The 24,229-nt window shown below is 42.6% G+C and overlaps 1 protein-coding gene across 4 annotated transcripts in view; it reads right to left on the reverse strand.

The window, feature by feature from the left end:
• The window catches only part of MICU1 (mitochondrial calcium uptake 1), a 112,668-nt gene that overhangs the window by 21,497 nt on the left and 66,942 nt on the right, over positions 1 to 24,229 (reverse strand). For all 4 annotated transcript variants that reach the window (XM_065671073.1, XM_065671070.1, XM_065671071.1 and 1 more), the window contains 2 exons: positions 18,253 to 18,335; positions 13,075 to 13,272 (listed from right to left, as the gene is read on the reverse strand). In XM_065671073.1, coding sequence (XP_065527145.1) covers positions 13,075 to 13,272; positions 18,253 to 18,335 — 281 coding nt within the window. The remainder of the gene's footprint in view (positions 1 to 13,074; positions 13,273 to 18,252; positions 18,336 to 24,229) is intronic.

A 24,229-nucleotide genomic window follows, 5' to 3' on the forward strand; every position in this document is an offset into this window, starting at 1 on the left:
AGAGAAATGCCAAAGAAAAAGCAGTGGTGCCTCCCATGCTGTTTGCCAATCACCTCCACAGTGCAACTCGTCCAGCAGCCCCAGTGCGACAGGATGGGAAAATCAGCTCAGTTTGTACTCTGGGACATGAATCTGTATTCCCCAGACCTATCCTTCAATGGGAATACCAACTGCTGAGCCGCACAGATGAAGGGAGACTCTGTTCCTTTTTCTGCTATTATACCCATAGCTATTAGTGCACAGGCTCATCAGAAAGTTAGTGCATAGCTGTGCTAGTCTATAAACACCAGGAGATAATATTAATAGAATCATGGAATGGTTTGGGTTGGAAGGGACCTTAAAGCTCATCCAGTTCCAGCCCTCCTGCCATGGTCAGGGACACCTCCCACTAGACCAGGTTGCTCAAAGCCCCATCCAACCTGGCCTTGAACACTGCCATGGATAGGGCAGCCATAGCTTCTCTGGGCACGCTGTTCCAATGTCTCACCACCTTCCTAGTGAATAATTTTTTCCTAATATCTAATCTAAATCTACCCTCTCAGTTTAAAGCCATTCCCCCTTGTCCTGTCAACTACCTGCCCTTGTAAGAAGTCCCTCCCAGATATCTTATTGGACCCTTTAGGCACTGGAAGCTGTTTAAGGTCTCCCTGGGGCCTTCTCCAGGCCGAACAAGCCCAAGTCTCTCAGCCTGCCTCCATATGAGAAGTACTCCAGCCCTCCAGTCATCTTTGCAGCCCTCCTCTGGAGTCACTCCAATAGGTCCACATCCTGGTTCTGTGGGTTGTCTGGGTTTGTTTTTGGCAGGGGGTTTCTTTTGCCTTTTGTTGCTACTGTTGTTTTTGTGTGTTTTGTTTGTTGTTGTTGCTTGTGGTTTTGCTTTAAACATAGCCACATCAGTTTTAAGAGGGATACAAGTAAGTACCATGAAGCATAGTACTCCTGCTGTGCAAGAATCAGCATCTTCAGCTTACTAGGTTTTTATTTTTCAGAAATACCCCTAAATCCATCTTCTGTAAATTTCATGTAGGTATTCCTGAAAGTCAAAGTAGCTGCAAGCAGGCATCCTGGCACTATAATTTCTATCCTCTGTAAACACTCACATTACCAAAATATCTATCTGTATTTTAACTGGCTCTTCAATTTCCAGGAAGGCTTCCAAAGACCAATCAAAGAAAGTATGTATTCCCTAAAAATCTCAAAGCAAGCATCTAAAAACTGAATGCACATGTGCCACATTTCCAACTGAGATAGCAAAAAAGAAAATAAAATATACAAGGACTTTTGGGTGCAGAGAAAAACTGTTGAGGGATTAGTTATACTGGTTAAACAAACATCAATAGCAGGAATATTGCTAATACTAATTCTGTCAGGGTTAGTGGCAGTTAAAAAAGGTGATCTGTTCGGAGAGCCATGGTATGCATAATAAGGAATCAAAAGGATCTGGGAAATAATGATTTATGGGGCAATCTTCAGATTCACAATATATGACCCTTAAAAGCGGTATTTGCTCAAAGCTTTATTTGACAGGCTGTAATACATTATTTATCTGCAAACTACTGCAGCACTGGCTCTGTTTACTATTCTGGAGAAGCAGGCTGCCAGGATCTCTTGTCAAGCTGCATATACAACTATGACAGAGGAAAAAAAAAGGGGGGGGGGGGGAAGGGGGGAAACACTGTATATCTTCCTAAAGCCCAGCAACCTCCCTCCATCCAAAAAAAGTTCATAAATTTAATATATGTAGTGTTTGCAGAGGCACCAGATTAGTGCCAAAAAGGAAAGAAAGGCAGAAGTTTCTACAGGTTTTTTATTTGGAAATAACAAAGGCCTCAAAATGTTAGCTTTTTCAGTTAATTATGGTCAAAGGTTCCAGTGCGCATGGATCTAAACCACTGGGTTTTTCAAGGGTAGAGCCCAGCCCGCTGCAGATACAGCCTGATGTACTGCACTGGCAGCCTGCAAAGAGCCACTGGATGGGATCAACAAAGCCTAATTACATTCTTTGGTAAAAAAACACTCAGAGAAACAGCTCTAAAGATTATCAGAGCTACCAACATCAGGAGAAATGCCAAGAGGACAGATGCAGAGGAGGAAATGCCAAACCCAGCCTGAGCCAACACACACAGGCTGTTCTGGGCACCACTCTGCAATGCTGGGCAGTGTGAACTCAGCCTGCCCAAGGAAGTCACTCCAGAGCTGGACAACCCATACAGAGCAGCAAACAATGACCACCAGGACCCATCTCCAATGCCTGGAGCAGGCTGAGAAGCTCCCTGCCTGCAGTAGCTCCTGCGCTGGCATGCTGCAACACAGGCTGCACTGAGCTGGCACGCTGCCTACTGCTGATAGCAGTCCCTGCTCCACTGGCAAGAGGCAGACAGCACCATGAAGTCCTCAGGTTTGGAAACCGTATCTCAGGCTTGTAAAACTAGGCAGAGCACCAGAATTACGTGATTTCCCATTAATACCCTCTCCTACCTGATCCCCTGGACTCAAACACAGGTTGTACAGCTGGATCAGGTCAGGAAAAACACTCCCAATGCTATCAGCCGCAGCTTGCTTCCCTTAAAAGGAAAAAAGCAACTATATTCACAGAAGAAAATCCAGTCTTCCAAGTACCTTCCCCATTTCCAGTTTCATTCTGCTCTCAGAGAGCAGCTTAGGTGAGCATGTAGCAGCTACGTTTAAAATGTACATCTGTCAGTGGCAGTGCAATCCCAGAGAACCACATGTTTGATAGATGCTTTTGAAGTTCCATTGACCTTAGCATGCCACTGCTGCCTATAAAGTGAAAAACATTAATTCCAATCACCAGCAACTTGTTATGCTTTAATGAGCAATTAAAAAAAGGTTATGTAAAGATGGCTGCACCTGAACTTCATCCTCACGAATCAAAATAACTTCTTGCCAGCTGTGAAAAGATCAGTGCTTTGAAATTTCATGCGGTGAGGGAATGAAAGGAAGGAAATCTAAAGAAGAGGAATCAGTAACACTAAGGGAAAAGGACATGTCTGAAATTAAAGGGAAGCCTGACTGCAAAGAGATGGAGAGAGAGAAGAGATAAGCAATCACCTCCCGCTGCTGCTCACCAGACCTGGCTCCACTACTGCCATTCCTGCCCTTGACAATGCTTCTGGTACCTAGGTGCAAGGAACAGAGCAGAGCAGCTTTACCATCCTACACACTCACTGAATGGGAAAAAGAGCAAAGTTCAGAAGCAGAGTACAAGTTCCTGACCCCCACCTCCCCCAGCAGCGAAACCCACAGGACAGCAGAGCCTGGAAGCAGAGTGGTACCCAGCAGAACAGAACCCGAGTGAAACCATTACTCTGAAAAGCACAAATAGAAGTCTCCATGGAACAGATGTACACAATTTTATTAATACAGCTCTCTTACTGCCTGCTAGAGCTTACACTGTTTCAGTTTGACCTTGGTGCTTAATTCCCCAACAAAAGTAAGTTTGCAGGAGTTTGATTCAGACTAGCAGGGGAAAGACAGTGTCTGTGTGCTGTTCCCAGTCCTTAATGCACCAACAGAAGCAAAGTCAGGAGCTGAAGCAAAGTCAGCAACATGTGGAGGTGCAGAACAGCTGCCTTTAGAGCTTGAAAGGGAAAAAAAAGCAAGAGGACTAAAGCATACAAAGCTCATATAGCAGAAGGGTGAGGCAGAAAAGTCAGATACCTGCTACAAGAAGTGCTCGTCAGAAACTTCCCAAACAGTGAATTTAGCATGCTGTTGTTGTGCAGGATTTGATTTGTATTTATTCTGGGTTGTGCTTAAGAAGCTGGCTGACATGCTCACTGGAGGAAGCAGAGCAAGCCCACTGGGTGATAAACATCTGACTTTTCTGTGATTAACACATTGCCCACACTGCTGTAGTCACTGTACTTAAGGGTCCACAGGAAGATGGGAAACACGCAGCCCTAAGAGTCTCCTTTGATTTTTGTCAGCTCAGCAGGACATTGCAAACACCTCAGCAATGGCTCAACAAATGGTAACAAAAAGCCATGGAAGCTTCCGAGACAGTTCCTACCTTTCCCACCTTGTTAACAAGAAGAAACTCAGCACCAGCATGAAATCCTGCACATGTGCTGAGCTTGCCAAGCATGAGCTAGTGCTGATCCAAAGCCTTCCTCTGTACGGGATTACGTGCCCAGGTACACCCTGCAGCTAATGCAGCTGTACGGCTGTGGTCCCACCATCTTCACAAAGACTTCAGTCTTTTGCCCATCAACTTTTGGGATTACCTAGGTCTTGGCTAACTGAACCATACATGAACAAAAGCATCCATGCTAACTAGCTTATCCCTTCTACTTTATGGACTCAGTGATACAAACCTCCACACATGCTCTCATGGCAACATAATTACTCAAAACATCATTCTGGGGATTTTATTCACAGAGGTCCTACAAAAGGCCCTGCATGAGCACAGGGCTCAGCATGCTGCACTGTGGGAGCTTGGAAGTAGATTTACACACACTTCATAAACCAAAGGAGCCCGTTCTTACAGAGCCAAACCCTTTACTGCTACTAATGATGCAATAAATAGAAATTCCAATAAAATCCTCAAACGGCTTCCCCTGCAGAGCTGCTGCATCAACCACATTTAAGTCACCCAGTTCAAATATAAGCAAAACAGCAGCATATACCATAGTGGGTGTTTTCTCACCACGCACTGTGATGGTTGCTTTAATCAGTCCATGAAGCACCCATCCCAAATGAGAAGATGGCAAAGCTACTCCAGTGCCTTTGAGTGACGTCCCAGCAAGGTTCACAAGCAGCTGCAGCACCCCAATTCGCATGTCGTTACACCCATGCCAACTTCAGTGGCACACTTCTGGACCACTGACTATTTTGGTCTGCTGACCACAGGATGGTGGTAAAGGATTGTCTTGATGCTGGGTACCTCCTCGGTGCCACTACCCTTAACCTCAGTGTGTTGGTGCCATCTGTAGCACTGCAACTGCTCACTTGTCACTGCTGATGGAGTGGAAACGACTTACAGCTAAGACAAAATTTAAGAAGTGGCTGCCTGAGTGCTTTTGCTTAATTTCAATCCAACGGGTATGTTGAAGACAACCACACAGCCAGACATAGTCTTCCTGTTCTCATGTAGGCTGAGCATAGAGTCGACTGAAGTACAGTCCACGGGCCAGTGTGCCCACCACTACTTGAAGCACACTGGTCAGCACCCCCAGGATGTCTTACCAAGCAACTGACAGCTGGCATGAAGATGCTTGATGTGCTCTTATGATCCTGAGCCCCTCAAACCACCCCACAGCTGACATCTGACTCTTCCTCCACCTCTCAGAGTGAGGCACTGGAAGGGTTTGATTCCCCTGGTACAGGCCATTTCACCACTTGCTTTTGCAGCCTGTACTGGGCAGGAATTAGTCAGGAATAGCATTTATGGCATCTTCCATAGACACAAGAAGCACAGCTTTTGGTACCTCGCCCATGACGGTGAACCACCCACCCACCAGCACTGTCCCTTCCTAATGAAAAAAGGGACTGAAGTTCAACCTGCCTTGTATTTAAACTAAACTTTCCCTGGTGCACGTTTAAGCCTTTCATTACCTGCTCTGCTGTTACTGATTGATAAAAATTAGTTGCCCCAGTCTTCCTTATAATGACTCCTCATGTTTACTGAGATAGTTTTATCTCCCTTCCATCTTTCTGTTAAACTGCACATGCCATGGCCTCATAATTTATTCCTATTTTCCAGATTTCTTTTTCACACATTAACATCCCACTCTAAACCTGACACCATCTTTCCCCAAACCCTGAGACAGTACAGTCGACCCGAAAGCTTCACATGACCCTTTCCATTCACATGCCAAGATATAAGGAGGCTGTCAGAAGCTTTGAATGCCATCAAAAACATGATAACCTGTCCAAATAATTTCAACTGCTTGAATAGAAATTCCCAGCTTAACATATGTATATGCTGGGCTGTGACTCCTTATCTACAGGGTTTCCTAACATGAAACTATACATCATGGTCAAATGATCCCATTTTTAACTAAAAATGTCACAAAATTCTGTGACACCTTCACAGCTATCATCAGCTTTATTTCTATTCCCTAAAACTTCTAACATATTAAACACAGGAGAGGGAATATACAGATCTGCAGGAATAAGCCTGACAACTCCTCTCCTTGGCACTGAACTCATCATGGCTTCGTCCATCCCCGACTCTAGTAAAGACTTCTGGAGGGGAAAAAAGCCTCAGCAGCAAGTTCCTCTTGCCTTCCAGAGCTGCTGGTTAAAAGTTATTAGCTATCAACATACCTTGAAACTAGAGTCAGGGGATGACAATAGTGACACAGACACAGAGTGTGTGCTCTCATTCTCTGACAGAAATGGCTATGATATGTAAGACATCCCATCCAGTGATCTTTCCCTATCTGCTTTGCCAACTGGGATTGACCAAAAGAAAGAGGTTCAGGCTGAACTTGGTATGTAGTAGCACAAAGAGACAACTGGGTAGCAGAGGATCACTGCAGGAGGTCTCCCCTCATTAAACAGATCTGATTCTCCACCATCATCTCCCATGATTCTCAGCTTTATCCCGCAGCTGCACGGGCAGTTCATAAGCACACATTTGGTCTGTTGTCTTAGCAAAGAAGAGGCTCCTAGGCAACACACCAAAACACAGATATAAAAGTCAAGCTGCTCCAGGTCTTTCTTTGGTTTTTACTAAAAAGTGGCTGCTTTTTAACTGTGCTCTCAGCTCATTAATATTCCTCTTCCTGCTCTAATTCTGTGCTTTACCTATTCCCTCTCACAGCAGCCATTGTTTGCCCTTCACCACCCCCAGGGCTTGGACTGCCTCCCTCCCACTGCTCACAACCCAGCTACAGTGCTTGTGCTCCCTGGGGCAGGAGCTCTCAAGCTGTGCAGTACATGTGTTACAGAACCTGGGTCCTCCCAGTGCTGCATCCCCACCTCACCTTCCCACTGAATCACACGTCCTCTGGGATGAGCCCTGAGGCACACTTCAGGTTTTCTGTGTTTAATGATCAGCCTATCCTTCTCTCCTTCCCCATGGCACACCATATGATTTCAAAGTTTATCTTTTAATACTTCATCCCACAGTCTCAGAGGCACATCTCAGGTGACTCAAACCATCCCTTTAAGACATTCGCACATCAGAGATGGCACAGTGAGAGACACCTCGGGTAAGAACTGCAACTAGGTCAGGAAATCACTAACAACGAACCCAAGCAATTTTTGTATCTGCCATCAATTGCCCCATTAAAGAGAACTTCACAAGTGCTGGTTTGGTTTTTCATATGGCATGACCATGCAAAGGAAGAGAGAGCAAGTAGGGGACTAAAAGGAGGAAATATAAAGGACATAGATATAGAACTAGATACAGAACTGGGAAAACTATGTAAGTACACAAAATACAGGATGCAGAGAAGGAGGAATTCATAAGAAAAAAGTGAAAATGTTATATCCCCCATCATTGTTTCCACAGTGGCCAGGCCAGCAGTGAAACTGACCGTGAGCAGATCAGCAGGTAAGGGACAACTTTGTGAGACCACACCGCTAACCATGACAAAGACTGACATACAGGTGACTTAAAATGAAAATGTCTCATATAAGTTCAATAGTAAATTAACCTCCAAGAAGTTTTGACTTTTGGACCCTTCCTTATGAAGCTTAGCCAGCCTGACACTGCCAAACTTCCTTTTTCATGCCAGGCAAAACAATTCAAGTTACTCTTTTCTTTCACCTAAATTACTGCAGCGGATACCAAGAAACGCAACTCATTACCACAAGCTTTATAGCCTATGCTAGCAAATCACTGAAAATCTGTATCAGTCTGCAAGCCCCCATAAAACCAAATCAGAACTGCAAATATAAAGAAGAGTAAGTTGGTAACAACACAGTAGCTTTTAATACTTGTACAGGACTTCTTAGATACCAACTACCCCAGCACTGGGACTCAGAACAGAAAGGCACTTACAGACTCAAGTTATTATCCTAAAACCAGATTGTGAAGCATTACAAATGCTTTCTGAAGCCAAAATATCTCTTTAAGACAGGGTTGAGATCCAAAAAGATCTAGAACTTTCTAACGATATGTGCAGATGGAAGAGCATCCATCACCCTTTCAGAAAAACCAAACCACGCAGCAATCTTATAAGCACTGGTCATGAAAACATGAGTTCCCAGGGTAAAGAAGTTACTCTCATCACCTGTCACAGAACAGACACGTATAATAAGTGATTTTCTGAATGGCAGCAATGATGTGTGGTACCTTTGCTGTATTCTCACAGAATCCCATTTTACTCCTCTTTGCCTCAGAGCTTGGAAGACCTTTTCCCTGGGAGGGACCCCTGTTGAGGCATCCTTGGGTAAACAATAATCTGCAAAGATTCCTATGTATAAGCATAAGGACACACAGCTGCATGAGGATCTGACTCTTCAACCTATCTGGCAAGCTCCTCCATATGAAGCTGCATCTCACTACCTCAAAATGTAGACCCTAGATCACACCAGACTTGAGATGCGGGGTTGCTCAAAGCCATGAAGCACAATCTTGCCTCTCTAGCCATGGCATCTCCTTCCAGAAAGACAGCCCCCCACCTACAAGGTGCAGGGCTGGATTAGTACCTGCTTCACCAATTCATCTAAGAACAAATGCTCTCTGTGAGTACCATCAGGGAAACAATGTGCTATAGAAACCTCACTGCAGGCAATCTGGAAACAAAAAAAGTATCTTTACTAAGGGCTTATGCCATAGGCATATATCCCACTGCTGGCAGAAGGAGACCTGGGGAAATAAAACTAAATATGAAGATTAAATCACTGCTATTAGCAGGGTTTAGGTTGCCTTTCAAGGGTGACCCAGATGCAGAGAACAAAGGGCTAACACATCTTTTCTATGTGCACTTACATAACCACAGAAAAATTTAGGCTGGAAGAGACCCACAGGCTGGTTGGGACTCCTCTTGGTCCAGCAAGGACACGGTAATATCTAGGACAGACAGTAACAAGCAGAAACAGCATAAACAATGATGTCAAGTCCTATTCATCTTCTTACCTCACACAGTACTTCCACTCAAATAAACCAACAAACCACCATTTGAATCCAATACTGCCTGTCCTAACATAATACACTATAGCTGCAGGGCCTGTCCAGACAAACTCATCAAGGTTTGTCACACAAAGTGATAAGAAAAGAAGTCTTTCCGTAAGCACTAATGCAAGGCAGCATGAATGCAGTAAGAAAACAGTGAGGACTTTGCTGGGAGCCTGCCCCATTCAGTGTGTTGGCTCCTCTGCCTCAGCCTTTGCTAAGCTGGGTCACCCTGCAACACCAGGAGGTGGCCATGGCTTGCTCATGGTAGCCAAACCACAAGAAGTTGTAAAAAGCCATCAAAAGCTTCTCCTCTCCCTCTGGCTGTGGTTACTTTTCTCATCCTTCCTTTCCTGCAACCAAGCTGATTGCTGAGTTTCCATTAAATGATGGAAAATATACTTTCATAAAAAAACCCAACCAAACAAAAAACAAACAAAAAACGAAGAAGAAAACACCAGGCGCTGGTTACTTAAACATGCTGTCAGCACTTCAGCCATAAGGAACATTGAAATGTTCAGGGCTTTCTCTGATCTAACTCCTCTGAGAAAGTGTCTGCTCAATCTTAACAACATGCATGAATATTTTGGTAATGAAAAAAGAAAAAAAAAATCAAAATCAGTAAGAGGAAAGTGGGTTCACTTTCCTTGTGAAACTCTTGTCCCACCTTCACAGTCAGCAGAAGAAACTGGTTCTCCAGCATATTAAGTGCAGCTACACCTGGATCCTGAGCCAAAGGGAAAACAGCTTTAAAAAAGACCTTAAAGTAGATTTCTTTTGGAAGAAATAAAGCATCCCTGTTTGAGAACAGGGGTACTGTGCTGCTTAGGGACCGCGCCAGCCCCAGGAGATACTCTTCAGACCTGCTGATGGTGCAATTCACCAAAGCTTTTTCTGGAGTTCAGAGACCAAACATGAACAAAAACTGGTTTTCAAAATAACATCCCAGCTTCAGACCATGTACTAATTTTGTTAAGCCAGCAAAGGATGAATAGATGAGGGTACAGGAGTTCAGCTGAGCCCCTGGCAGACGTGCCACCAGCTCCTTTCATGTCCTTCTTGTCTCCCAGTAACACTACTCATGCCAACAGAAGGATCCAGAGATGATCCGCATGGCCTATTGAGCATGGGGCTGTTGAAGGACCACTGTGCTCACAGGCTCATTACCTGAACAGACATACCTAATAAGGGAAACCGTTAAAAATTGGCTACACGAGTTACCTGATGCTGTGTAGTACAGTATTTCGTAGCACCACTTCTCACTGCTCTGATTTGCATGGGTCAATGAGGGATGTCTCTTCTCTGAATTACCACATTTTTTAAGTGAAGAAGTTCATTACATCACCCCTTGTAAAAGGAGCAATGCAAACCCACTAGATATGTCTGAAAAGATTCTTTACCATGAACAAACACATCAAATGTGAAGCAAGGAGACAAGGTGGGAGATCATGTCAAAAGAGAGAAAAGTAGAAGAGGAGAGAGGCCACGTTGCATAATGCTGAGGACAGAAATAGGCCTGTATTGCCTAAATTGATGAGAACTATGAACACAAAAAAATGGGTATCATGAACTTAGATGAAAATTCAGCTTGGTGGAACAGAACTTTATCTTTGCGTAGGTCAGTTTTTCAGTTAAAGTAAGTATAAAAAATGCTAAGCACAGCACAGCACTCTGCTCAAGGGTGCTATCAGGAATTTGATAATGATGCATTTATGATATTAACTTAAAGACATAAATATCTTTAATAACTAACTCATTAGAAAGGCAACTAACATGCACCAGGACGATGCACAATTGACTGAAATCAGTAAGAATTAAATTAGTACTAAACTGTTGCAGGAGGAGAAGAAAAAAGTACCATGAAACTGAAAAAAAATCATTGCTTCTTAATAAGTTGGGACCCATGGAGGGAGCAGAGGACTCCAGCATAGGGTAAAAAAAATACTTAAGTGCTTCCTTGTTGCCTGCCCTTGGAGTGAATATGGCAGTGGGAAACCAGAGCTGGGCAGAGAAAGAGGACAGAATAATCTCTATTTACAAGGATGAATCATCTCTATTTCCCTTCCCTTTGTGTTTGAGCTTCAGCTTATTTTTCTTAACCTTAAAAAGTATTTCACTTGTTTCAATTTGTAGAGACACTGAGGAATTGATACTTTCCAGTTCACAAAGCACATTGTCTTCAACCAGCCTACACCCCTGCAAATGCAGAGCCACACCACCTGCTTTAAAGACCAGTTATATTAAGTCCGTGAACTGGACAATTACCTTCATAAAAAAAAGAAAAAAAAATTCCTTGAGTAAGTTTCTTTCATAGATTTGTGAAAGTCCAAATAAAAAACGGAACAAATTCAGCTAAAGTTTGCAACAACTGACTTAATAGGAACTTAATAAAATGCTGTTTGTTAGCTGGATCACACAACCTGAGCACGCAGACATTCACACATCAGACTGAAATGGTAGTGAGGTCTGAACACTGTTGGCTTAACAGGTTACGGTTGTGGGCCAATATTCTTGTGCACAAATCTTCATTTCTGCTGCAAATAAAAGCCTGGCTTTACTCAAGCCAGGTCAAACCTCTGAGCCTGTTGCAGGGAAGGGCACTGTTTCTAATTGAGTCAGCTCCCTTTGGGAACTGAGACACAGCTGTAGTCGCTGTATTCAAAAGAACCAAATTTTAAAGCTTAATGCTTAAATTCAGGCTATGTGACTAGAGGTAGGAGATTAGGAGCTGGTATTAACTCACGTTAATGCAAAGAAAAAAAAAGGAGGCCTTCAATTCAATTCAAAAGTAAAAAACTCAGAAGAGATGGATGACATTTTTTATAAAGCACATTAATCCAGGAGTGAATAATGGAGGTCACGTAACAGAGATCACCTATTTAGAAGTATTCAAACAAGGCTTGAACACTTACACTGAGGTGATCCTGCCCCTCTACTCTGTTCTTGTGAGACCTCACCTGGAGTATTGTGTGCAGTTCTGGTGTCCTCGACATAAAAAGGACATGGAACTGCTGGAACAAGTCCAGAGGAGGGCCACGAGGATGATCAGGGGACTGGAGCACCTCCCATATGAAGACAGGCTGAGGAAGTTGGGGCTGTTCAGCCTGGAGAAGAGAAGGTTGTGTGGAGACCTCATAGCAGCCTTCCAGTACCTGAAGGGGGCCTATAGGGATGCTGGGGAGGGACTCTTCGTCAGGGACTGTAGTGACAGGACAAGGGGTAACAGGTTAAAACTTAACCAGGGGAAGTTTAGATTTGAGATAAGGCGGAAATTCTTTCCTGTTAGGGTGGTGAGACACTCGAATCGGTTGCCCAGGGAGGTTGTGAGTGCTGCATCCCTGGCAGTGTTCAAGGCCAGGTTGGATGAAGCCTTGTGTGGGATGGTTTAGTGTGAGGTGTCCCTGCCTATGGCAGGGGGGTTGGAACTTGATGATCTTGAGGTCCTTTCCAACCCTAACTATTCTATGATTCTATGATTCTATGAAATATTCAGAATAGTGAAGCAAACAAGAAGGCAGGGTCAAAAGCAGAGGTGAAGAGTTTTGCGAATGTTGTAAACCCTGGTCATCCCAGGACACAGCTCACTCATTAGGATTGACACAAACCAGTGTCAGTAAGGTAGCAACATGCCCCACATTCCCTCTATTGGTTCTTTTTTATTAAAGCATCTCAGTCATCTCCATGGGTAGTGCCAAGACAACAGCAAGGCAAGTACCACATGGGGGGATAGCCAAGCTGGCTGCTGCTTCAACTCCACAAGAGCAACTATGGACAAAAGCTGGAGATGTTCCTGACAAGTGCCACGGGCACCAAAATGTTCATCAGAAATTTAACAACAGACTAGACCCATGAGTGCCAAGAGCTGCAGCTGTAGTAATTCCCTCTGAACCTTTCCCACACTCTTGCTCTTCCTCCATGAACCACATCATGCAGCATAGCCCAATGCTGTACTGCCCTCTCCCATGTGTAAAAATAACCCAAACCTCAAGTTTCAGAATGTCATGCTGCAGTTTGCGCTGGAAGTCGAGGAAGTGGGAGATGGTCAGCTTCCCCTTCAGATCTGCTCCAAAGAAGTATGTTGTTAATGCAGAGTTGAAGCCAGTTTTCAGTGTGTTCCCCGTTGTAGACCGGTCTCTGTGACGCATTCCCATGCTGGTTTGGGAACGAATGATGCTCTGGACCTAAAAATAAGAAGAAGGATGCTAGTTTAAAAAACAGCACTGGGGTTTATACCAGTCAAGTATCAGTACAAAGTACACCATGCTTAGATGTGCGATCTTTTTCTTCCTGAAATAATTCTTGAAAGACATAACTCAAAAATTTGGCTGAACTTAGGCTTTGGGTTTTTTTCAGTTCTTTTTAAAGAAAGAAGAGTATGAAACACTTAAATGACTCTTAAGAAACAATTCACCCAGTCTGCAGGTTAGCTCTCTAGTGCTGATCCTAAGCCTGGTCAGCAGAGAGCAGCTTTTTCCCAGCAAAGTTGCAGGAGGAAAGAAAGCCAAGACAACTGTGAGGAAATAAAAAAACCTGCACACGTTTTGGAGCTTCCATTCTTACTGTACTGCACATCCTTGTCAGCTCACACCAACCTCAGTAAGCCCACAATGTATTTCCTTTCCCCTTGTGTACAAAACCAGGGGTTTTCTAACCCAGAAGCACATGCTCCTTGCTGCCTGCTGCTTTCTGCCGTAGCTAGAATCCTCCATCCCTGGGGCTGTGCAGCAAGCTGATCTGCAGGCAGGGACTGACCCACCTGCAACAAAGAGCTCTCCAAGAGTCCCACAGACTGCATCAGCCCAAATACAATCCCAACGGCAGCAACAGCAGAATAAATGATGCAGAAGTATCTGAGTTACCAGCAGACTGGGATATTTGCACAAAGCCAAGTGTGAAAGCACACATTATAACAGCAATATCTCAGACAAACCACACAGGCAACCTTCCTCCTTCTTCTCCTCTGAGCTCTCAGTAGTGCCCTGGTACTTTCTTGAAAGCACTGCTCAACTTGAGGGGATGCTATGGCACAGAGCAAGGGCATGCAGGACAACTTCCCTGACCCCTACAGTATGCAAAATGTTGAACATCAAGGATGCCACAGCCTGAAAAATCAGGAGTTTGTTATTGTAAGGGTCCTGTGCTAATTTAAGGGGGCAGCCAAGCCAAATACTCAATCCCCTCCTCTCACCATCCCCAAGTATCCTACTACCCCCTTCCCAGCATCTGCCCATCTGAATGATTGCTGCTGGGATATGAGAAGCCAGGCTTATTTTTTGTGTAACAACTCATCTCTTCCAACAAGGCAGCAGCAGGATTCATTTTAAGGATGAGTGTAAGAAAGGAGGGAAAAAAGAGCCACCCAGTGTGCTGCCTGGCACTCAGCATAGCCTCAACAGCACAGACTTCCCAAAGCTCCAGCTAACACTGTTGCTTTGCCTTCAGCCTCTTCCTCCTGTTGACAAAAGTTGGAGGAAGAAAAACAGCTGCCAAGAGCTCCAGCTGTCGAAAGGATGCCAGAACCTTGTTATCATGGTATATGGCATGTCCATTTTTTTTCCTGACAACATAGTGAGCGTCGAAACAACCCCAAAGGGGATACTGTGGAGAACACTGCATGTTGCTGCTGGACTTCCCCGACTTGAAACGCTGCCTCTGAAACACAGACTCCTGGCTATTCTTCCACTATAAGGGAAAATCAAGTCGAGTCAGAGGAAAAAAAACTACATAAAAAAGGTTTTGAGGTTTTTTTTAAAATATACACTATGATGTGAGGAAGGATTTTTGCCCTGTAAATACCAACTCCTTATTTTGCTTTGTGTTCCACTTTAACTGCAAGATCTGCAAGCACATTTAGGAGACAAATATTTATAAACTGTCTGAAGCAATGCAGTTTATGACCAGCTTGGAAAATTGCCCCTGTTTCTGCAGAAGCGAGTGTTTACCACATTGCAGACTGTTCAATAGAGCATGTTTTCTTGGGTGTTATTTATATGGCATCCTACACCACTCTTTCTCTCAGAAAAGAAAGGAAAAAAGTGTCGTACAGTTTGAAAATCCATCTGTAGGCACTGGAGCCAAAATTATTTGGCTGGTACCTATCTTAGGCAATCCATCTAACACCCAGAAAGGCAGGCAACCACTGCAAGAAGCTGCCCTCCAGCCCAGCCAGTGCTGTCCTCCCCCACAGTTCATCGATCGTACTCTGATGTAAAGCACAGATATGCTTCCCTGCCTTTTGTGTGTATTTCAGCCTAAGTGTTTGTGCTCTGTCCCACCTTTTGCACCAGACAAGGAAAACCAATTAAAAAAATCAATGAAAATAGCTAATGGTTTGACAAGAAATCACAAGTAACACTGCCTGCGAGTTTACTACTTTTCATTCAGCTTTTAAATTAAAACTAGAAAAGTAAGCAAACAATTTACATGCTGAAACATGAAGAGGTGAAGATGATACTGATGCAGGCACCAAGCTATTCAGCACTATGCATTGATCATATGCATCAGGTAGGGAAAAAAATCTCAGGCCCTTCAGTGAGGCTTGAAAAAATTCAGTATTTTCTTATTAAGTAGTTGAAGCCTCTGACTTGCTTGCATATTAGCTAAATTACTGCAAGTAATTTTCTTTCTTGATGAATACTCTTAAGGTTTTGCAGACATTAATGAGAAGAGAAACCCACTGTTGGGTGTCTCCAATGACTATGTGTGAAAAACGAGTATGAAATTAATTTCCATGTGCTCAGAGCTATCAGGGACAGTATGATGCTTCTCTGATGACCCTTTTCTTTCCCTTCTTCTTCTACCCATTCTTCTCAAAGCAATGCTGCTCTTTTAAGCTGATGTTACCTCTGGCAGCAAATCTCCTTGAAGGACCAGTTCCAGCTGCCCCTACCAGGTAAGACGTTTATGGGATAAACCTGCAAACCCTGCCATCCCTCATGTTTACTCAGGCATTTACACAAGGAGTGAAACAGAGTATTTATACCAATTGTTGTGTGTGTTGTATGTTTATTGTTATATATTTGCCTCCTGCTAAAGCTATTAATTCTCTCTGGGAAGTGCAGCAGATCAATTACAGTGATACCTGCAGAAGTATTGCTAGCTGCTTCTCACTTTCCAATACAGCTCCTTCATTCTCTGACTCGAAAGCTCTGGAAGATCAGCCTTCACCAAAATATTCTGATGCTACCCAGGAATTTTATTCCCTTATGTAGAGGCAGTGGCGCATGTAACAAGCTTAATAAAAATATGTTTCCCTTCTAAGGACTTTTATATGACTTAATGCACAGATAACACCCCTTTGCCTACCAGATGATTTGAGATAATTCAATTTTGTACCTTCATCTTCATAGCACTTCTGAAACATTCATCCTCAAGAAGCATTCTTACTTTACATGGCTAACAAAAAAGCCAAGCATGACACCTGCCCTTGTACCTCGGCATCACTACATTTTTGGTAGGCGGTAAACAGTTCCCCACTTTTCTTGAATTCATTTATCTCCATAATTGATTTCACTCTAAAACATTAGTAGCTACTGTAAAACACCTTTTGAATTGTTAAATATTATCAGATTGGTGCAGTGGAGTGCTGTATTCCTGCACTGTGCAAGCAGAATGAAGAACAGTGTTTTTTTTTTTTCACTTGGGAAAACAGGAAGCTTAATTTTTCATAGCTAAATCAGTAGTTTATAGGGAGGCAGTGCCAAACAGCACAATAACCTGTACACAGCTGTGTATTCAAATCTGCACTTAAAGGAACATGAACAAACTGCTGTGTTTACATTACAAACTGTCAAGTGAAAGGATATCATATTGGAGATAAACATACTCCGTTCTTCTCCAAAGCCTGCAAAACCCCATAAAACATACAGTTCACCAGATGTATAGCTCTGGAGCGAACTCATAGTAATAACATCATACCCACAGGTAATAATTCAAGGAGGATGACAGCAAAAGATTAGAAGGGGGAAATTATTTAAACAGACCTGCTTTGCCACTAGTTCTCCCCATTTATAGCAAGCACTCCAAGCATTCCCTCTTAAGGACTCTTCCGAAGTTAACCAGTCTTACGATCAACTGATGAATAAGAATTTGTAACTAGATTATTCACGGCTGTTTTGTTCTCAGATATCTTTTCACCTTCGCCAAATATGGATGTCCTCCAGTGTAAAAAGCCTGGCAAGGGCAGGTTGTATTTTTAAGCCAGAGAGCATAATTTCCTTTGCCCAGAAGCAGAAGCTTCCACTTGCCCATTAAACATACTGCTCTAAGGGATATTGGGTCACAGAAGTGCCAGGGGCCACATGAATATTAGGTAGATTAGTGGTGTTATCTCCTCTACCTTGTTCTTTTGTAACAGAGATAGTGAGATTCCACTCAACTGGCCAATTCCCTTGTTTGCAAATGCATTTATTTTCTTCTTATGAGTAGCACACACCAGGAGCTTTGCTAATATTCAGGGACTTCAGGATGTTTATGAGTTTCCAAAGCCTTAAGGCTGTTTTCTACACAGGTAAGAAAACCATACCTTCTGCCTCTGGAGGTCAGATCTTCTCTCCACTGACAACTCAAGTCTTCAATCTATTCTCACGCTAATACAGTCACAAACTACAGCTTTCAGGGGGACCTCACTAGTATGAGACATGCAGGCTAAGCTCATTAAAAAGCCTACATCAAGCTCCCCATTGATGAAACCTTGCAAGTAGTAGGGGGGGGAAAAACCCTAATAACATGTTTTCAATCACATGGAAATAAGTGGCTACATTCTTCTTCGAAGCAGACTCATCCTAGTTATTCTCTGAAGACAAAATTAAGGAATGCAGTAAAAGCTGTGGAAGAAAACAGGATCAAAATCCTAGGACACCAGTAGAGTGAAAAAAATTCTTTATCTACATTGGAGGCAACATCTTGTTAAGATACCTTGGTGACAAAGTCATATCAAATCAGAGTTTATACTTAAAGTTGCCCTAGTTGAGTGAAAAACTGTCTTGAAACATCCAGTTAAAAAAACAAAAAGAACAAAGGCAGGCACTAAGGCAAGACAGAAGGAAAAGATGTAAACCAGCACTAACCATGAAGATAAATCACAATGACATTGCAGAGGAGTGCTGCACTTATGACTAAGATGCCATAGCATTAAGAAGTCAACCTGTCATTCAACTTGCCTGCTCAAACTCTTCCATGTCCACCTCACCGTCACCGTTCAGATCAAACATCTTAAAGGCAATTTCAAAATTCCTCTGGGGAGCTACATAAAAAGAAAACAACACAATACAAAACAAACACCAGTTAATGAAGATACAAAAGCTCAGTAAAACCAGCACAAGTTCAGAATGACTTTATCCAAATGCAATTTTCTGCAATTCTTGCAATTTTAATATGAAAATACAGTTCTTAGGAACCTCTAACTACAGCCTTCATGGAGCTCCTTTCACCAAAGGTCTCAGCAAGGAGGCTGGGAGGAGGAGATGCTTCTTGAACAAAATTTATTACATTTACAAGTAGAAAAAACCAAGACACCATCTGATATTTCTACTGACAATCAATAGAACATGGCGCTGTAGCAAGAGCTTCAGCCTGCTTCATAAAGCAGAACACCAATTTGGCCAGAGGACATTCCTTCAGCACTGCAGAGCACTCTCCATGCTTTGTGAAGCAGCCAGTGGGTGAGGAGCAGACATGGACTTTGAGTAATTCTATTCCAGGCTCAGCTCTTGTCTTGTGCTACAGATTTAAACAAATCATTACCAACTCTGTCTCAGTTCAGTTATGACATCGAGATAACGCACGAGCTGGTGCTCACCAGCTAAGACACACCCGAGACAGCGTGGTACCTTATTTTTCATTGCATTTTAGTTTATGTTGTCATGGCCTATTTAGTCAGAACTCTGCAAAAGTACTGCTTCACAGCCACCCCTCACAGCAAAACCACATTCTTTCCCCTGCATCCCACCAAAGGATTTCAGTACGCTTCCATTTTGGGCTCTGTAACACATCACCATTTAAAGCTACACCACACTGCCACAATTTTTTCCAAATGAAGCTAATATATGAGAATTTATCTTGCTCTGCTACTTTCAAATACATACCACCTACAGGAACTTTGGTGTTTGCTGGGATTTCTAGGGAACCCTCTAGGCTATAGCTAGCGCTTAAATGGTAATCTTAAATGATAATTAAAACTTAGCACCTTTTTTGTGTTCTGAAGATAGCTCTTCCATACCCAAATCTGGCAGGAAGATGTACATCACTGGTGAAGCTCATCCCCCTTTTATGTAACCTGCTGCAATCAACTTTGAGTATTTCTCACAGATGCTCAAAAAGTAATGAGTTTCTGCAACTGCCCTTCTGTGTTAAGGCATGTCCCAGATGGAGGTGGAAGGGACGATGCAAAGATGAATCACTCAGACAGAAAGAAATTAACACGGAATTAACAGAACTGGATTTTGTACATTAGTTACAGTTTCAGCTTAAGGCCAGGAGACTTTTACACGTTTTCCCCTTACTATAGTAAACTGTAGCACTTTATCACTAAAAGATTAAGCAAACGTCAATGAGATCACATTTTCACTTTCTGCCTTAAACAGATGTGTAACAACACTAAACTCAATGGCAGGAATGGCCTGTAGCTAAACCACTTGATATATAGTCCTGCTGCTATCATCTCTGGATTTCCATTTTCCTCATGACACTTTTTTGGGTTTTAAATTCTAAACACCACATGGATAAGCAATGTCTCCTACAACCCAGGCAATTGCCAGCAGCACATGGTGGGTTATCCCTACACAGCCCTGCAGCAGAAGCCCTGCCTCCTCCACTCAGCTTCTCTGTCCTGTCTGCTGGGATGATACCTTTGCTCACCATCCCTTGTTAATTCTGCATTAGCTGAGCTATAATCAGGCGGAGCGGCTGTGCCCAACACCAACTTCATAATCTCTCCAATGATGCAATCTAATTAAAGGGATTTATATAAAAAGCCCCCTCTGTAGCCATCCTTCATTTCCAGTGATTAATTCCACAATTATACTAAATAATAAATATTAAGCACCTTCCAACTACCATCTTAGTGTTTCTATAACACATCCAATCTTATTCACTTGAATTGCAAGTACTGCACAAAAGCCTGGAAGCAACTTCTTCTTAGCCACAAAATCTAGTGCTGCATGGAAAAAGTTGTTTCCTCTATGAGGAAAAGTAGGAATATGCAGAACTCTCAAGCAGATACAAGATACTAGAGAAAGAGCAATTCACACATCTCGTCTTTCTTCCCCTATTTTCTCTGCCAGGGTACAATGATGCATATTGTGAGATAGGAAAATATTTTACTCCTGTTAAAAATTGTTGTATTTTTTTTTGGTAGGTGCCCTCCCTTCCCCTTTCCTTTACGGAAATACATTATACCATGTCCCATTTGTACAGACAGGGTGAACAGAGAAAGTGAGATACTGAACTTATCCCTCCCAAAGGCCATTTCCTTCCTTTCCTTTCTCTAATACACATTTTCAAGAACAGTTTATCAAACTCCCAGAGGAGAATATCACTTGCAAAATTGAAATGAACAGTTCAGCATCAAAAATCTGCAGGGTCAGTATTTTCGAAGGACAGGGAAAGAAAGTAGCTTTAAATTGGCAAATTTAATTACTTCAACCCTTTAGCTAATAAGTGACACAGCCCGTTTCTTCCTCTGATCTGCGTATCTAACTCCAATTACTTGTAATGACACTTATATCCAGCAAATGTGAGTATGAGCCAGGGAAACCAGAGGGCACCATAGACAATTAGTGTTCATCCCACTCCTGCTCAGGAGGAAATGTTTATTAAGATGCATGTCCCTGAATGTCTTGGTCCCAAACAAGATAGTTTCTGCCTCTCCTCTTGGGCATGATGTTTCTGCTCAGGATTTATTGGGGAAGAGTCATCCCAATGGCAGCTGACTCCCGTTGCCCATCCTGCCCCACTACTCATGGTTACATCAGCCTTTACAACATCCATAAGAATGGAGGTTCTTCCTCTTGTATTTACATCTTTCAGAAATTTGCAGACCATAAGAGCAGCAGATACCAGTTTGCCTAGTTAAACTTAGCCTTCCCCCCACCTTTTATTCTGCCCCCAATTTTACCATTCCTGACTGCAGTGTCTCCAGATCTCCCCACTGCTTCCTTAATAAAACCGCACCAAAATGAACCCAATATTCCTCCTGCAATAGTTATTAAAACCACTTAAAGGACCGTTTGCTTTTAAAATAGTGCAATGCCTGTCCTTACAAGGGAAAACCATTTCTGCTCTTTCTCCAAGTGCTTTGTTGCATTTTCAGCTCCCTGATTTTGTGAGCTACCTCCTTGCCATCCTTTTTGACATTATTAAGAATCAAGATGTTTCATTGCATCTCATTTCCTTCAGGCAATGAGTCAGGAACTGGTCAGAGCAACTGCAGTTTCTTTTCTAGTTTAATTTCTAGTCTGTAGGTGTTCAGGATATGACTTCCTAATGATTCTTCCAAATCATTAACATGAAAACATGGTACTGGAGCCCACAACAATGCCAACTGATAAGCTACATACTCCTACCTTTGAGATATCTGTAACTGTAGCTAAAAAGACGAGGTTGAAATTGTTCCGTAGATCTACAGGTCCATCAGCTCTACACACCAAGTTGCTTTTCAACTAACCAGGGAGTTAGTGCAAAGGACAATTAATATTTTTCTTAACTCATTTGTTCAAATGAAACATTATGGAACAGAGAGGCAATAATAAAAGCAAAAAGCCACATAGTAACATTATGAAGATGACCAATCTCAGCCAGACAAGCAGCTGATAAGCAGCAGCACTGAGCATACTGAAAAAAACCCCACTCTATCCATCAGTATAAAGCCCCAGAGAACCTCAGAGGGATTAGATGGGTTGATGAAGCATCTTTAAGTCAATGATGTCATTTTCAACTCTTTTCAATTATTCAATGGACCAATTTGTAACACTCAATTGCTCTTTATTGCCAGTTACTCTCACCAGAAGCAATGCATTCTTGAAAGACAGTAAATGCTCACTGATGAGAAAAGCCACATTTTACTACTTTTATGCTCATGTGATCTTCTCCTCCCACCAAGCTCTATACTCACAAAAATTGCCTGTAGAACACCCACCTCCAGCAGAGGTACCGTATTTTAAAAGAACTATTATTAACACCCTTTTTGAGAATAAGCATTGCTCCCTTCAAGTGTAGTTGAGAATTTCTTTGACAAAGTAGGGTGGGTTTTGGTGATGTTACCTAGAGGATGTAAAACTTCTGGCTACTCCTTTGAAAACCCTAAAATTTCTCATCTTCCATTGGGAATTCAAACACAAAACAGCTCAAGCCTCCCATATTGATCTCAAAGCCCAGTAACGCCCCAAGCAACACGAGTGTGGGAAGAAAGATCAAGAATTCGGCTGGGGAGTTATTCTGAGGAAAGTTAGTCCCTAGGAATTAAATACCTTATGAATACTTATTTCCCATTTATCTAAAAATTAAATAAAAAAAAATCTGCGCAAAGGCCACAGTACCCTGAAACTAATTAAATGTCTCTTCACAAATCAATTACAAATTAACACAGTCCTCTCCTAAAGTACAGATAGATTTTCATTCAGAGAGATGGATGCTCAAGCTTTGCAGCTGTAACCGCATTTTTTCTTTTCCTCTTTAAGGCCACAGCATTAAAAAAAAAATGCTTACCTTTTCCTCCAGCCAAAGATTAATCACATTTCCCCTCCTCACCCCCTTAAGTTACATGAATCAACATGGTCATTATTCTATCTCACTTTGTACAGCAGTATTTCAGCCGAGAAATGTTTCTGTACCTTTCTGAATTGGAACATTTCTGTCTGACGGAAAGAATCCGGGTCGTAGATGAGCTCACCCTTACAAAACCACAGCCTGCAGCATCAGCACCTAGTTAATTGTTAGCAACTGCACCAGTAATAGAGAAAGATGATGTGCTTTCACGTAATGCGTCTTCAAATGCTCTGATTTTGTTTTTTATTTTTTTTGAAAACAGAGTTACAGCTTCATAGAGCACAAACCATCCACAGAGTACAGATGACTGAGCCCCAGCTACAATATATATGGGGGGAAAACCCCACTAAACTGTCCTAATGCCGCATGTATTTTCCTTTCAAATTATTCCACTATTTCAGAAAACAAATCCAAATCCCATCAACTTTCTTTTTTGCTGGTCATGCAAGGTAAAAACATCACCACAGCTAACTGTAAGAAAGGCTCTGAACAACCCAGACCAAGAGAAATCAAGCTTGTGTTAGCTCCTCACTCTAAGTCCATGCTGAGGGTTCACATGTTTAAACCCAGACACATGGATTCAAGCTCCACTTGAGTACCAAGCTCCAAGGTTACTGAGCTGCACATGCCCACATTGCCACCAGAGACAGTGTCAGGTGCTCGACAGAAGACAAATAAGGGGTTAACTAGTACAGTTGACAGGTAAAATCCAAAATAAATTGCCATCTTGTACAGAAGAACACGGACCGGATACAGGCATAAGGAACAGCTAGAGGATCAGCAATGTGAAGAGATGCTCTGATCCTCCCTTTGGAAAGTTGTCCCATGACAGTTTGCTACCTCCAGATACAGAAATTCGTGTCAAGCATGCAGTACAATTTTCCTTGGAGTGATGTCCCAGATAATGCCATTTTTCATCTTTCATCTTCCTTCTACTTAAGCAATGAAGAAATTAAAGGAAAAATACTATTGCTGCTTCACTTTTTTATTTTGCTTGTTAGCTTATGAACCGAAGAGACTGCGTGATTTTAACACCAAGTTTTGTATTTTGTTTTTAATGTCAAATATACGCCTCAGTTTCAGAGATTTGAGAGAATGTGACAGTGCCTCAGCTGGCGTACAAGACTTACCTTTCAACGGCTTCTCAGCAGCTGCCACATGACTTGTATAACACTGCTGGAAATCAAGATTCTCTCTTAAATGACTCCCTGAAATAAGGACCTGGAAAAAAACTGTGGAAATGGCAGCTCCAGACAAAGGTCATTAGAAGCTGCACCCTCCAGAGAACCCCTGGAGAAATAGGACACCCCAGACATCTGCAGACTCTGGGATATGGCTACTCTATTTCCTAGTTCTGTAATTCTGGAACATGTC

This window comes from Lathamus discolor, chromosome 3 (genome assembly GCF_037157495.1).
Source record: "Lathamus discolor isolate bLatDis1 chromosome 3, bLatDis1.hap1, whole genome shotgun sequence".
Classification (NCBI taxonomy): domain Eukaryota; kingdom Metazoa; phylum Chordata; class Aves; order Psittaciformes; family Psittacidae; genus Lathamus; species Lathamus discolor.